Source organism: Raphanus sativus, chromosome 4 (assembly GCF_000801105.2).
Source record: "Raphanus sativus cultivar WK10039 chromosome 4, ASM80110v3, whole genome shotgun sequence".
Taxonomy (NCBI): Eukaryota; Viridiplantae; Streptophyta; class Magnoliopsida; order Brassicales; family Brassicaceae; genus Raphanus; species Raphanus sativus.
Window position 1 is genome coordinate 20,462,240 of NC_079514.1, and position 16,008 is coordinate 20,478,247.

Below are 16,008 nucleotides of genomic sequence, written 5' to 3' on the forward strand. Positions count from 1 at the left end.
AGATGCTACATATTGACTTTTCATAAAAGATGTAAGTAAAGTTAAGCTGATTCTCAGTGGTTGCCGACTTGCACGACACTCAAGCTTGACCTTCTCGTTACAACTCTAAACGAAACATACTTAGATTTCTACCAATAAATATTTTAACAAAGAAGAAAGGATCTCCGGTTTGCATCTTCAAATGGTCACAGTTCTTATAATATCATTATATTTATCATGAGTCTTTCTTCGAAACTTATAAAAGCAATGTATAAAAGTATTGCACTATGATCTTTTATTAATATTCTTAACAAAGAAGAAATATGTGGCCCAACATGTCAAAATCGTAAAATAGTGGTAGAGCAAAATATGATATAGTCGGGTTTTATTATTACAAGTAGAATAATCTTATATGGTATATAATTTAATCTATATATATTTTTTTTATTTTTATTATTAAATGATACTTTTTACTCATATGGTTTTAAAATCATGTGTATCTTTTCATAATAAAAGTGTTAAACGATTGATCATTAATTTTTAACATAATAATTTTAATATTTTTAGTCGTTTATTGTCATTTTTTAAAATTCAAAATATAACATATACGAAAAAATCTAAATTTTAATTTTATAGCTAGTTCGATTGTTTAATTTATTTTAATAATATAAAATTAAACAAAATGATGGAGGAGATATATATTGTTATCAAATCTTTATTATTAGAAAAATTAATTGTCATATTTATATATATTAGTCATTTATGGTAATTCTGTAGGTTTTATTTAAGGAAAGAAAAGAAAATAGTAATTATATATAGCGGAACAATCATAAATGCTTCTATCATAAATATCATATTATATCATCATATCATATAGTTTAACCAACGAATGTATCTAGCAACATATAAAAATCGAATGTGGACCTACTTATTTTTCAATTGAATGTACACGACAAGAAAACATATTATTTACCAGGACGCTTTTCGTTGTAAATACGTTGTAAAAGGGAGATTACGACGAATTTACCTCGAAAAGGGTTTCGTTGTTAATCGTCCGTCGTAAAGAAAGATTCGTCGTAAACGCCACGTAACGTTTACGAGTAAATGAGTTCGTCGTAAACGAGAAGGAAAGCTTTCGTCGTAATGTCCATGTAAACACTCGTTGTAACTAACTCGTAAACTTTCGATGTAAAATACACTTAAATATTCGATGTAAATTCGTTGTAAAATTTACGACGACTTTACATGTCCGTCGTTGTAAACTCGATGTAATTGTTTATATCGTATTTACGACTTCTTCGATATAAATTCGTTGTAAAATTTACGACGAATTTACATCGTTTGTTTATTTATAATATTAATTTCATTTATTATTTTATTTTTGTTTATAATAAAATTGGAAATTATAAAAATTAAAATTTCAAATAATAAAAAAAAAATTGTTTAGAAAATAAATATTTCATAAATAAAATTTAAGTTTTAATATTTTACAAAACGAAATTATAAAAATAAAAATCTACGGGAGCGATACATCATCAAAGTAGCCGGTACCGCTCGGTCCCTCTCCGCTAGGTCCCGCTCCCACTGGATCGGTAGATTTGGGATCCCGTTGTTGCATCCCGAGAGCTTTTCGTCTGGCCGCCAACGCTCTCTGCATGGTCGGGTTCCCCATCGCCATAATATCCAACAGGTTCTCGAGAGAGTCTAAACGCTCCTGCTGGGTATCCAATCGAGCCTGCATCTGAGAAGTCTCTTGGGCCCGTCTCGAATAGTATGACGAAGTCGCTCTTGCGACTTCGTTAACAGAACCGATTCCCACCGTCCGACCCTTCTTTCTTGGAGCGACCTACAAAAAATAATATTAAATAGTTAATATTGTTGAAATAGTAAAATTAATTTAAACTACCTTTTAAATTTTACCTCCTCGAAGATCCTGTCGACCTCTTCCGTCGTCAATTTGACGGGTAATCCATCCGGAGACTGCTGGGTGAGTTGTGTCTCCCGCTCATCAACCCGAGCAGCAACAGTAAAAGAGCTTCTCGGATGCAGGATCAACAAAAGTCCCGTCCGGTTTGGCGTGAGTCATCTTGAAGAGGTCGGACAAAGATGGCATGACTCCGGTCTTCTCAAACTACAAAAAACAATAATAAAATATTAAATATTGAAATTCAAATTTATTAATAAAATAAATATTACAACTAAAACTTACAGCTTCGAGACGGATCCCGGCATGAGATTTTTGCCCGGTGGTATGAACCATAGGCAAATTTCCGTCTTTATACTTGGTCCTACGGGAAGCGGAGCAGGAGTTGGCCTTCCGGATTGAGCGGGGTAGCTTCCAAAAGGCGATGAGGCCATCCCATACATCCTTGGTGACCCCAGTGGGCTTCCCGTCATAGCCGTAGATCTCCCACTTATCCTTCCAATCCGAGACCGTGTTGGTAAGGCGAGTCTTCGCCTTTGCCTCGAATTCCTTCTTCACAATTTCGGTGATTCCTAAGGACCAGTGCCACTTTTGCTGAAACAAACAAAATTATGAAACCATTAATAATTAATAATTAATAATTAATAAAAATAATAAAATTAAATATTAAAAAGAAAATTGAAAAATTACCGCAAACTGTTTAAACCAAGTGGTCTTGACGTGATCTGGAGTCAAGCTCCAGTTTGGATAAGCTCCGTCTAAGTATCCCTTCATCGTCTTTGAAACGCTCCGGGAAACACGGTTGTTGGCCCCAAACCTGCAAATTGAACCAACTTGTTAATAAAAAAATATAAAAATAATTTGAAAATTTTAAATTATAAATGTACTTACCAATAAGTACCCGGCGGTCTATCGGGATCCAAAACGTCCATACCCCGTCCAGGCGCGGAAAGCAAATCCTCCACCGTATATCTTGCGTATGGTGCATGAGGAGGCACCCGCAAGTCTGGATGAACATCTGCCCCTGGGATGGGCTCCTGCGGAGCTGCTGGTGGAGGCGGTGGAGCCATCTGAGGTGCGGGAGGAGGAGGACTCCAAACTCTCTGAGATGTCTGAGAGTCCGGAACGGCATCAGAAGATGCTCGGCCGCCGGAAGAAGACGTCCCGGCACCGTCGCCAAACATCTCATCATAAGTCGGTGGTGGTTTTTTCCTAGGAGCCATGATCTACATTGATTAATTAAAAATCACAACACTATTAATTAATTATTTTTAAAAAAGATTCCCTATACTAACCACCTAAACTAATTCCCTAAACTAATTCTCTAAACTAATTCCCTATACTAACCACCTAAACTAATTATAAAAAAAAAACTAACTAGAGAGAGAGAGAGAGGAGTTACCTTAGAGAGAGAGAGAGCTTTGTGAGGAATGAACGAGGAAGCCTCGTTCAGAGGCGTTGCATATATATAGAAAACACATTCCTCGTAAATTCGTCGTAAATTTACGAAGAATATACCAGGCCCGTGTTTTTGGGTTTACGACGAAAGTACCAGGGCCGCGTTTTTTGGTTTACGACGAAAGTACCAGGCCCGTGTTTCAGTTTACGACGAATTTACGAGGACACGTGCTTTCAGGAATTACGACGAAAGTACCAGGTCCGCGTTTTTTTGTTTACGACGTGTTTACAATGTCTGTATGAAACCACAAATCAAATCCCTAAACTCCGATTCATGGTTTACAACGAAGTTACGACGAACCTAACTTTTACGAGGAAAGTACCAGGCCCGCGTTTTTTTTACAACGAAATTACAACGAAATATGTGAAACCCCGAAAATCAAAATCCCTAAACCCCAAACTTACATATCTATACTATCATATCTTTTACACATTCAACCTCTTTTTCCAACTGAAACCATAAACTCCTATTTTTTTTTTTAAATGCATATTATATAAAATAGAATTTGATACACATATGAAAATAAGATCTTCTAATAAAAATCAACATTTGTTACATATTTTACATCATGAAGAATCATTTGAGTTCTCATCAACATCACTACAATGATCATCATCGCTTCTATCGAACTCATCTTCACGTGCTTCATCCGTCACATCTTCAGGAAGATCTTCATATTGACGGTTATCCGGGTCGACCAAAAGAATTTCATCAGTTTGTTGATCAGGTACCTCAACTTCATTGATTGCATCTTCTTCTTGCAAAGGTGGTTCTTCTCCAGCAACAATCCGTCCGCGAGGTGTAATTTTGATAGCAGTTAACCAATTTATCCTAGAACTTCGAAGGCGAGGGTATGGAAGGAAGCTAACTTGTTCGGCTTGGGAAGCTAAGATGAAAGGCTCGAATTTGTTATATCTTCTCCCAGAATGGATATCCACAACACCAAATTTGTTAAACCGAACACCACGGTTCTCCACGGGGTCGAACCACTCGCATTTGAAGAGGACACATTTTATCTTCAACAACCCATGAAATTCCACTTCAATAATCTCTTACAAGATCCCGTAAAAGTCTGTTTCACCTTTCACACATATTCCGTAGTTGCTTGTTGCCCGATGTCTCCCATACTCATATGTATGAAAAGTGAAACCTCGTGTGAAGTACATAGATGATGTGGTGGCCTTTGCTACTGGACCTTGGATCAAATCATGAAACCATACAGGATAATATGGATCGTCATAATCAACCTACAAATTAATACATCACTGTTAGAATTTTACATTATCAATAATAGTACCAAAGATTACTTAATATGTTAATATTACATGTCCTTTTAACCACTTGACAAAGTGCTTATCTTTCCTTGCATCCACCTCGGTTGCGGATATTCCTGGTATTGCTTCTTCAACTTGAGATACAAACAAGCTGCAAATTAAACAAATGCATCATATCATATAATTAATTAACATCATATCATATAATACACACGAATATTATTTACCTTTCAAAAGAACGCGTCACAGCATCCTCGCAGTTGAGCAGAATATAAGTGTGGGCACTATGCTTATCCTCATCACTGGACCACCATACTTCTCTCAGTTTACCACCAAACCGTCCAATTTGGCAGAAAATGTCAGGAACACCGTCTACTGCATAAGATTGCGGTACTCCACCATCATCATATCTTTTAGGAACTCTTTTCCTCGTACGAACCGTTGAAGCAAAGTAGTATGATGTGAAGTTAGATGTTTCTGCTGTCAAACTTCCAGCCACAATCGAACCTTCCACCTTTGCAAGATTTCTTGCTTTCCCCTTCAAATGTTTCATAGAGCGCTCATATGGATACATCCATCCGTTGTGAACAGGTCCGCGAAGTAATGCTTCGTACGGGAGGTGGACAACTAGATGTTCCATGACGTCAAAAAATGATGGAGGAAATATCTTCTCTAGGTTGCACACTATGATCGGGATGTTCTCATGAAGTTGTTCGATGACTTCTTCCTTGAACGTACGTGTGCTAAGGTCTCTGAAGAAAGCTCTGATCGCTGTATATTGCAAATATAACCCAAATTAGTAACATTTCATAATATATATATATAATTAATTAATATTTACCTGCAAGTGCTTCATGTACATTTTTAGGAAGGAGCTCAGCAAAAGCGAATGGAAGTAGTCGTTGCATAAACACATGACAATCATGACTCTTCATTCCTGAGAACTTTTGACCTCGTTCAATACATCTTGACAGATTTGAAACGTTACCATCAGGAAACTTCACTTCTGATGCAACCCAGTCAAACAAAGTTGACTTCGCTTCTGATGACAATCGAAAGATGGGAACATGAACATTTCCATTGCTCTTGATATGTAACTCACTTCTTGAGCAAATATCGGGTATGTCCATCCTTGACTTTTTGTTATCTTTTGTCTTCCATGGGACGTTCAGTATTGTATTCATGATGTTGTCAAAAAAGTTCTTCTCTATATGCATCACATCCAGGTTGTGGCGTAAAAGAAGATCTTTCCAGTAAGGTAGCTCCCAAAATATACTTTTCTTATGCCAATTGTGAGATACCCCATATCCATCAGGCATATTTCCAGGAACATGCCAGTTTTCTCCTTTCTTCACAGTTTTCTGAGCTCTGTAATAATCAATGTCCTCCTCGATCTGCTGGCCTGTGAGATATGGAGGAGGACTGTCTCTGACAACTTTGTTTTTCCTAAACAATGTCTTATTTCTTCTGTAGGGATGGGCAATAGGAAGAAATCGACGATGACAATCAAACCAACAACTCTTTCTACCATTCTTCAGTTGAAAAGCATCCGTAGATCCATGACAATATGGAAAAGATAACCTTCCATGAGTTGTCCAGCCAGACAACATTCCATAAGCAGGAAAGTCACTTATCATCCACAGCAGAACTGCTCGCATCGTAAAATTGGTTTTCGTGGAACAATCATAAGTTCTTACCCCTTCTGACGACAACTCCTTTAGCTCCTGTATCAGTGGTTGAAGAAATACATCCAACGACCGTTTTGGATGCTTCGGCCCAGGGATTAATATGGTCAAGAATAGAAATTCTTGTTCCATGCAAATGTCCGGCGGCAGGTTGTACGGCGTAAGAATAACTGGCCACAAAGAATACTGTCTCCCAGACATACCAAATGGACTAAATCCATCGGTGCATAACCCAAGATAGACATTCCGAATATTTTCAGCGAAATCTGGGTATACATTGTTGAAATGTTTCCACGCTCTTGCATCTGATGGGTGAGCGACCTCGCCATCCTTCTGGACATGTTCAGCATGCCACCTCATCCATGCAGCAGTCCTCTCCGATTGGTATAATCTTTTTAACCTGTTTTTAATGGGTAGGTACCACATCCTTTGGTACGGTACCCTATTCCTCCCACGTCCTTGCGGCTTGAATCGTGGTTTCTTACAGAATCGACACTCTTCTAACTTCTCATCATCCTTCCAGTAGATCATGCAGTTGTTGATGCAAACATCTATCATCTCCGAAGGCAACCCAAGACTATAAACCAATTTCTGAATCTCATAATAAGATTCAGCTGACACGTTGTCTTCTGGCAAATACTCTTTGAACAACTCCGCCCAAGCATCCATGTAATTCTCAGGTAAATTATGATCTGTTTTAATGTTCATCATCCTAGCTGCTAGAGACAATTTAGAGAGACCTTCTCTACAACCAGTGTAGATTGGTTGATTTGCAGCATCTAACATTTCATAAAACCTTTTTGCATCCAAATTAGGTTCTTCTACATTTCCAGTTTCATGAGCTATTGTTGTAGTTGTTTCTAAAAATGCATCTGTAATCATGTCTTGAACCCTATCATGATCTACCATCTGCTCCTCCTGATGATAACTAGATTCATTATGCAAATGATTCGGTTCTTCACTATTACCAGCATCTTCAAAATTATTACTACTACTAGCTTCATTTCCACCATAACCCTCCCCATGTTGATACCACATATAATATTGTGGTGTAAATCCTCTGTTTAGTAAGTGCTTCCATACAGTTTCACTACGAGCAAACTTTGAATTCTTGCATTTCCGACAAGGGCAGAACATCTTACCGCTTTCCTGCGTGATCGGTGTACAGCCCGCCTGGTGCATGAATGTCTCTAGCCCGCTTAGAAATGCATCCGCCACTCTACCGGAATCATCTTTATGCGAATACAGCCAACTTCGTAACTCGTAAATATTGAAGCCATCAGCCATTTGTTTTTCTTTTTTCTGGTTTTTTTTCTTTGATTTCGTTTGTGTGTTATTTGAATTGAGAAATGATCATATATATAGACGATTTTCGTAATTGGTAGGTGAAGGTATAACATGGATTTTACAACGAATTTACAACGAAGTTAGTTTATTTAAAACCCACTATATACACGTTTCCACCCAAAAAAACGGTAACATGATTCGTCGTAAGTCACTCGTAAATTTACAATGATTTTACAACGAAGTTAGTTACTTTAAACCACACTATATGCACGTTTTCACCAAAAGTATCGGTTACATGATTTGTCGTAAAACACTCGTATATTTACAATGAGTTTACGACGAACTGGGCTTTCCACGTAAAAGCCTCGTAAAATTACATTGGGTTTAAGACGAAACGTTTTCGTTGTAACTTTACAACTCGTTTACGACGAATATTTATTTCTTCGTAACGTCGTCGTAAACACCACGTAAATTTACGAGGAAATAATTTTCTCGTAACGTGTCGTTGTTATAGACGCGTTTTCTTGTAGTGGTAATTGACTACCTAAGCATTGGGGTCTTTTTTAATTATTACAAAATTGAGGTTACAATTTTTCCAATGTTTCTCTTTTAATATATAGGGGATTTTTTTTTGGTTAGGTGTAATTGAAGTAAATTTTGTGAAAGTACGTAAATCTATAAGAGTAGCTTACAATTTGTGCAATTGGTTAGACTTTTTAAAAGAATTTTTAAAAACTTGTCTAATAACGTTTCTCAAGTAAATCCCCAAAGTTTTGTGCGTGATTTTTAATTATTAATGAGAATTTAAATAAATTTATAGTAAATTTCTTATATTAACCGAAACCAAAAAGCGTTATGATGATTGTGTATATCAGTTTTCTATTTTTTTGATATTACATAAATTACGGTCAAATTTAAATTTCCTTAATGTCTATCTTTCCTTAGAATAATATTATTTAAATTTGCATGTGAAACTTAAATATAATATTGAATCGAATTTGGTTAAATTAAGGTCAAAACCTATCTTTTGATTCATATGTAAATTGATAAACAATAACATTATTAATCTATTAACATTTATTGAGATTTCTTAATCGCAAGGTCTTGTGGCTTAAGTTAAGGATTGCAATTTATTATAAATTTTGAATTTTATGTACTTCGTAATATCAATTCATAATATCAAGAATATTAATGACATGACTGACATTGTGATTCGCCTAAGCACATAAAATTGAATTAATATATGCACAATTAATGACATGTTTATGATTTATAGCGATGATGGACATTATCATAATGACATAATCATGATTTGTAATGTATTATAGTAAACAAAAACATCTTTATTTCGGTCAAACATATTGAATTGCATACCAAGTTTAGTTAGAAATAGATTGAGATGGAGTAAAAAAACTTAGAACATGTACTATATAAGTCACTAACTTTTTATAATAACATATAGATTGATATACACATTTTTACTTTACCTGGTTTTAGAATTATTATTTTTATTTAAATATAAACTGAAATAAATAAATTTAAAAATTATCGACCAAGTAAATTATTATTTTCAATATAATTTAGAATATTTGGAAACTGATATTAATTGGTTCTAGATTTATTTTTTTATTTCCTTAGTAAACATTAACTCAAGAACAAATTAATAACTGACATGGTTAATTCCACCTTGATTTGAAAGAAAACGAATATCTTATGCAAAAATTTTAATCCTATTAATCCATAACTTTTATTTTAAATTTAAATTTTTTAAAAGTATTATAACTAAAAATCAACAAATAGGAAACAATATTAACTATGATATTTGAACATATTAAAGAATCTAATAATTTATATGGTCAAAATTATTTGCATGTTAGTATTTATGTTGATTGCTTAGTTAAAAAATCTTGAGCTTAAATTAAGGGATTGCAAGGACTAAATTTAATATCGTCCAATTAGTTAAAAAACTGTACCAATTATATCTGCTTATATTCAATTTATAAATATATTTTCAAATCATCATCAATTAAATGATATATGTATAAACGATAATTGGAACAGTTTCTCCTGGTATCTTTGCATAAAAATATTAGTAAGTATAACTTCTTTAAATTTTGATATAGATAATGATCACTTACCAACCAAAAAATCAGGATAGAGTGTTCTATCTAATATCGAACGATAGGTCACAGGTTGAAGGCCAGAGAGTTGGCTTGGGAGATCTTCACAGTTTCGAACCCTTGTGGTAGGAAAAAAAAATCTTGTAAGGGTGGTTGGTTGTCCGGTAAGAACCGCATGAGGGGATCAAGGAGAAATTAAAAAGAAGCTTGAAAGGTTCAAATTGGTGCACCAGTTCCCTTTTAATGGAAGCATGGATCTTATCTCCCTGAAGAAAAAGTAGGTATTAGATACAAAATAAATTACAATATTGATATTATATGAAACTATAAACAAAGAACAACTTACTTTAGCATCCACGAAAACTATTTCTATGGTCTCTCCACCAAAATACGTGTACTGCTTCCAGAGTCTAATGACTTTCACTCTTATCTTCCACATAGACTTCTTTGGGTTTAAATCCGAGATGAAGCTCATGACATTCGTTCCTCCTCATAGTTCTCTTTATACTTTCCAGATGTTGGGATGATGAAGCAGTTTCTAACGCAAAGATTGGATAGCAGTGTGCTGGCCAATCATCTCGTTCTTCTGTAGGTGCCATATCGATCGATGTGTAGATGTTGATGTCGATCAATTTGCCTTTGTCTGCTCTAGAGATGCGATTGAGACTGGTGCCTTCCTCATTAGGCTCTGAATGTGAATCTATTCTGACATGATCTGCTGGCATGAATGGGTGGGACACATCTGGGTGGGCTCCTCTTCTCTGCGAAGGAATGATTATTGAATTTCTCTTTCCCTTATGTATTCCTCATCATACTCATCATCTCTTGTATCTTCAGCCTCTACTGCGAATGTAGGCTGGTAGTAGTCGTTCTCCCAACTCTCATCTGAATAGTCACCTGGAAAATCATCTAGTTCGTACATAGGTATATTGTTGATCGCTGTAGAGTGAAAACTATCGGTCATGTGGGGTGAGTATCTGTCGATCGATGTATGGACTGATGGATCGATCGGTGTTTGATCGTGTGTATCAATCGATGCCTCTGTGTTGGTGTCGATCGATTCGGAGTATTCTGTCTCATACTCTTCTGCACAGTAGCATGCTGCTACGAGTTTTGAATCATCTATAGCTTCTTTGCAGGACGTCTGTGGCTTGCCAACTCTGACTGGATCTTAGTGAATCTTCGGTTTAATGAGTGTCAGACACAACTGGTTTATCTGCAAGTTGCAAACGACTCCCACGATAGCTAAGAAAGCTCTTCCAAGCAGTAGAGAGGAATTCCAATTCAACTTGATGTCTAGGACATGTAAATCAACTGAAATTAGGGCATTACCAATCTGCACCTCAGGGTCTCTCATGATTCCTCCTGAATTCTTCCTGGAACAATCCACAAAACAGAACGATTCCTTGGATGTTCTATCTTTAGACCTAGTTGGTCTTCCATAACCTTAGGTAGAATGCTGATTGATGCTCATGTGTCACACAATGCATGTGAGAATTCAATACCTTTCACCAAGCAGGATAATGCAAACTCTCCATGATTACTCTTCTTCTTCAATGTAATCTTTTGTTTCATCTGTTCTCTGACTTGATGAAACATTTTCTCAATATCAGCTTCTGTCACCTTGGTCTCTTTGAAGAACATCTACAATCTATGTGTAAAGTATGCTTCTTCAAAGGGTCTCTCTGCTGGGATTCTTAGGACTCGTTTCTTGAAGTTTTCCAACTCCTTTGCATTAGCCTCCCTTTTATAGTTCTTGGGAACCTTCACTTTCCTTTTCCTTAGGGTTCTCTTTGCACTTTCCTTTTATATCTCCACAGGCTCTGAGTATCCTCAATCAAGTCTGGTGGGTTTTCTAAAGGTTGGGGTTGGAGTTTGAGTGCATTAACTCGGGCAATGTATATCTTTGGTAACCACACTCGGTATGCCAGGGGTGCACGTCGATCAATGTCAGGCTGCTCATGTCGATCAATTTCAGGCTTGGTGTGTCGATCGATGCCATATTCTTGGTGTTGATCGGTGAAGGGTTGGAGTGGGTGAGGGTGTCTACTGCAAACTCCTCGTGGGTCATAATCCGGACTGGTTTGCTCGTAGTAGTAGACCTTATCAACTCTATCGCACTACAAGAAATATGAGTATTGGTAGCAGTTTACGATAGCACGAATTCACGAAATGCTATTAAAAATATCAAAAATCAGAACACAACTTTGTCGTAGCACTAAATTTCAGCTAAGAAAAAAAAATTATTTAGCGGGAAAAAAAAACACTATGATAGATGAAAAGTTATTTTAGAGGCAAAAACACTTGGGAAATTTGGATTTGGCACCAAAATATTTCGTTTCGTTAAAAAGTTACTTTTTTTTTCTTCATACTTCAATGGATCTCTTTATCCTCCAGGTTTTTTTTTCTTCTGTGTTTTTTTTTTCTTTTCTTCTTATTTCATTAATCGACCAAACACATATGAATTAGCCTTATGTAAAGTCTAACTCAGAAACCCTACTCTCGTTTCAGACTTTTCTTCTTCGTGTATCTCTCTCCGGCCGGGGCCAACTGATTCCAATCATCCAAACGCCAGTTGAATGCTAAAACCCAATCGAAGGAATAACAATTCGATTCTAAAAAAGGTCTTTCGATGGGGAACAAAATCGCTCGAACGGCGCAAGTCTCGGCGACGGAGTACTACCTGCACGACTTGCCTTCCTCTTACAATCTCGTCCTCAAGGAGGTTCTAGGCCGAGGAAGATTCTTCAAGTCGATCCTCTGTAAGCACTATACAAAGGGTTGGTCCTCGTCGAGGTCTATTTCAAGCGCGGCGACTCAGTCAATCTCAGGGAGTACTAGCGTCGTCTCGTGAAGATGAAGGATATGTTTTTATCACTTGAATCTCCTCACGTCTGGCCTTTCTAGGTTCGGTTTTCGATTTCTCTGTCTTTGGGTTCGTTTTAGTTTTCAAAAAGGTGCTAGCTTTGATGCAATTGGTGGTTGATTGTTGGTTCCTTAATTTGTTTGTTTGTAGTTTTGACAAGAGACTGATAAAGCGGCTTATCTAGTGAGGCAGTACTTCTTGAGTAACCTGCATGATCGGTTAAGTACTAGGCCTTTCCTCAGTCTTGCGGAGAAGAAATGGTTGGCGTTTCAGGCCTTCTTCTCGGTCTTGTCCTCAGGGCTGGGTTGCTGACCTTGTTTAAGAAGAAGCTTTCATGTCTGGTTAGTTTGTAACTTCTTGTTTTGTTCTGTTCTTGATTTGTGATCTTTATCTAAACTTTTTGGAATAGCTCGAATTTTGATGTAGTGCCGGATCTTGAGACTATGAACTTCATAGTTCTAAGCAGGACAGATAGATAGATACAAGATCAGAGAAGTCGAGGTTGTTGTTCTTTCATTCTCACTCACTCACATTCACTGTTTTAAAAACATGTTCTCTGTTTTTTAAAGCTGTGAACTTTTTAATGTTCTGAAACAGCCTTAATGTTCTCTGTTTCTTAAAGCTGTGAACTTTGAATGTTCTGAAACAGCCTTATTATGTGGCCGAGACTACTATGCCAGGGGGAACTGGAACACTTATCAGTTTTCAGGTGAGGTTGCTGTGACATGATAGTATTTTTTGTTCTGAATTTATCTTTGTTCTTTATAGAGGAGTTGTTGTGGCAGAAGATGATTCAAGGTTGAAGGGTCGAGGCCATCGTTCCAGCTTTCTTACTTGCTCTTGATTCCCTGAACTCTAAAGGCGAGTTGCCTTTTTCTTTCACTTATTCTTTTTATTGTATGTCGTTTATATATGTGCTAGAGACTTGTGCTTTGTGGTTCTGTTTCTAGGTTAGACGAGATTGGCTTTTACTTCAATATTAGGTACTTTAAAACACTGTAACAGTTGGTGAATTTGGACGATGTTGATGAGAAAGTGGTGGTCGTGAGCAAAGAGGAGGTGGCCATGAAGATAGGTTTAGATTTTTTTTTTGTTTAGTGTAAACAATTTTTTTGGTTAGTTTGTTAAACTGTTATGGTTTTGTAAACAATTTCAGATTTATAAAAATAAAATATGTTTATTTTTATTTATATTTTTTTACCTCATCTAAACCCTAAACATGCCCTAAAGTTCAACATCCAACACTAATAATAGAATTCAAAATGAACATTTGCAATTATCAAACTTTTAAAATTCGTAACTTATATAAGTTTATAATTTATTGTTAAATCTAACAATCTAACATTTGTAACATCAATTCTTAAATTTAAAAAATCCTAAATTTATACTATCCAATACTTACAAAAGTTAATTTTAAATCTTAAGCTTTTAATTTATATATCTAGACTATAACCCTTATATATAGTTCAAATCATATATTATCATGATTTTGCATCTCAAAACATTAAACTATATCACATATTTCAAATGCTATATCACATATAGGGTTTAGAATAACCCCTACATACATATATACCCTAAACCTTACATACACACTTCATATCATATATTTCAAAACATTAAACCATATTACATATTTCAAATATATTTTAAAACTGTAACTTAAACTTCAAATATATTTAAAACTCAAGTCATATACTTAGTTTTAAATCTTTAACTCTAAACCCTAAACCACAAAACTCATATCAAACTATATCATAAAACATTAGAATTTTAATTTTTAATATTTTAATCAATCACACAATATGTCAAAATTTTGATACCAAATTTAGATCTCAAATTTAAAATTATAATATCAGATTATTTATAGTTTTAGATAATCTTTATAATAACTGTAAATAAATAAATGATATTTTGTATTGTTTTTTGTGAGCCATTGATGCAATTAGATCAATGGTCAAAAAATAAATATTTTATCAATCTTCGTCATTCTTTTTTATTTGGTTAGGCGTGGATAACCTTTTGCACCGTTAGATGGTACCGAATCCAACGTCTGACATTAATTGGCTTTTTTCATTTTTTTTTTAATTATTCTGAGATCTGCGCATTAGAGTCTCTAGAGAGAGAGAGAGAGAGAGAGAGAGAGAGGGAGAAGAGTACGGTTAATAGAACCTGTCTTCTACGAGCAAAACCAACCCATCTTCTCTGCTAAGCTCGCCAACCTCCGTCCTCTCATAAACCTCACGACAAAGCTAGAGCAACACCAACCGGAGACGGTTACAAGACATGGTGTCGACGAGAAGAACGGGTACGAGATCTCAAATTTACCCTTGTTTAGCAAGTTCATCTCAGATTCTTTGTTTTAATGGCAAATTCCAATTCTGATTTTGTCTCTGTTTTTTGGTAAAGGGTTTTCCATGAAAGTTTGAATCTTTTTCTGTTTTGTGTATAGAAAACTAGATTTCAGGAAGAGAACGGCGGCTTGAAAGAGGAAGACAATGACTTTTTATGTGTCTTTACTTCTGTAGATCCGTAAAACCTAGCGTTTAAGGAAAGGTATAATACTTGTGTTCTTCCTACCGAGATGTTATTCTCAATTTTGTCCATTCATATAACTTTTTTTTTTCTTAGTTTCTCAGACGTCGACGAAGACGGAAGTGGTAGAAGAAGCTTGACGACAGCGTGGTCGTTCGGTTGAGATGCAGGAAGCATGGTCGTTGTGTGGTGTGCGGCGGAGACTGAAGAACATGGTTTACTGGTGGAAGATCGGAGATTGATGGAGTTGGTTCAGAATCAAGTTGACGGCAGCGAAGGAGATAGGGTTAATTTTGTGTTTTAGGTTTAGAAATGTTTGTCTGTAAACCAGGTTTAATAACTAAACCGGTATCATTTGTAAACAATTCTTTTAATAATATATTAATTTTATTTAAAACCAATTATATAAAAAATCATTTAAATTTTAATCTGGATTAAAATATATTATTTAATTAATAATTTTATATATAATAAATTTTAATATAAATAAGAAATAATACTATTTATGTTTTATAAAATACTTTATAGCGATAAAACAAAGCTATAAGAAAGTAAATAATAGCACAAATTAAATGCTATAAAAATTTATTTCATAGTAGACGATAAACGCTATAATATCAAATTTTTAATAGCATCCGGAAAACGTTACAATAAAGGGAGGGTCTATTATAGCTGCGGCTGTCATAGCGTTAGTGTTTTCGCTACGGAAACGATATGATAGCGTTTTCACGGCGCTACTAATACTCATATTTCTTGTAGTGTCGATTGATGAGGAGATTCAAACATCGATTGATAGTCATCATCCCATGTCGATCGATGACTGTTGCTTGGCGTCGGTCGATACTAATGAGAGTTGCAGATACTCATGGAGCTCTCTAC

The 16,008-nt window shown here is 35.7% G+C and overlaps 1 protein-coding gene and 2 long non-coding RNA genes across 6 annotated transcripts; 2 read left to right on the forward strand and 1 right to left on the reverse strand.

Annotated features, from left to right (window-relative positions):
• Nucleotides 1–3,928: 3,928 nt before the first annotated feature.
• On the reverse strand, nt 3,929–6,681 carry LOC130511177 (uncharacterized). The gene is made up of 7 exons (XM_057008051.1): nt 6,218–6,681; nt 5,913–6,103; nt 5,478–5,678; nt 4,864–5,407; nt 4,688–4,787; nt 4,475–4,609; nt 3,929–4,378 (listed from the first exon to the last, which is right to left on the reverse strand). Exons 1-7 carry the CDS (start codon nt 6,679–6,681, stop codon nt 3,929–3,931), a joined length of 2,085 nt encoding a protein of 694 aa, XP_056864031.1.
• Nucleotides 6,682–12,132: 5,451 nt separating this feature from the next.
• LOC108849310 (uncharacterized) lies at nt 12,133–13,780 on the forward strand. 4 transcript variants are annotated; one of them, XR_001949164.2, is made up of 4 exons: nt 12,133–12,635; nt 12,745–12,935; nt 13,004–13,303; nt 13,380–13,780. It is a non-coding gene; the product is annotated as an uncharacterized LOC108849310 (long non-coding RNA). The 4 variants fall into 4 exon arrangements; XR_001949165.2 differs by having other exon boundaries at nt 13,383–13,780; XR_008945524.1 differs by having other exon boundaries at nt 12,142–12,635; nt 13,021–13,780.
• Nucleotides 13,781–14,709: 929 nt separating this feature from the next.
• On the forward strand, nt 14,710–15,526 carry LOC108851929 (uncharacterized). Its single transcript, XR_001949412.2, has 3 exons — nt 14,710–14,902; nt 15,047–15,150; nt 15,226–15,526. It is a non-coding gene; the product is annotated as an uncharacterized LOC108851929 (long non-coding RNA).
• Nucleotides 15,527–16,008: the final 482 nt, after the last annotated feature.

Bases quoted from the DNA above. Each gene is read 5' to 3' on its own strand.
- LOC130511177 (XM_057008051.1), bottom strand. From the start codon at position 6,681: ATGAGGTGGCATGCTGAACATGTCCAGAAGGATGGCGAGGTCGCTCAC. The intron at 5,408-5,477 runs GTAAATATTAAT...TGCAATATACAG, and splicing joins TGTACATGAAGCACTTGCAG to CGATCAGAGCTTTCTTCAGA. The intron at 4,379-4,474 runs GCAACAAGCAAC...GGGTTGTTGAAG, and splicing joins ATGAGTATGGGAGACATCGG to ATAAAATGTGTCCTCTTCAA.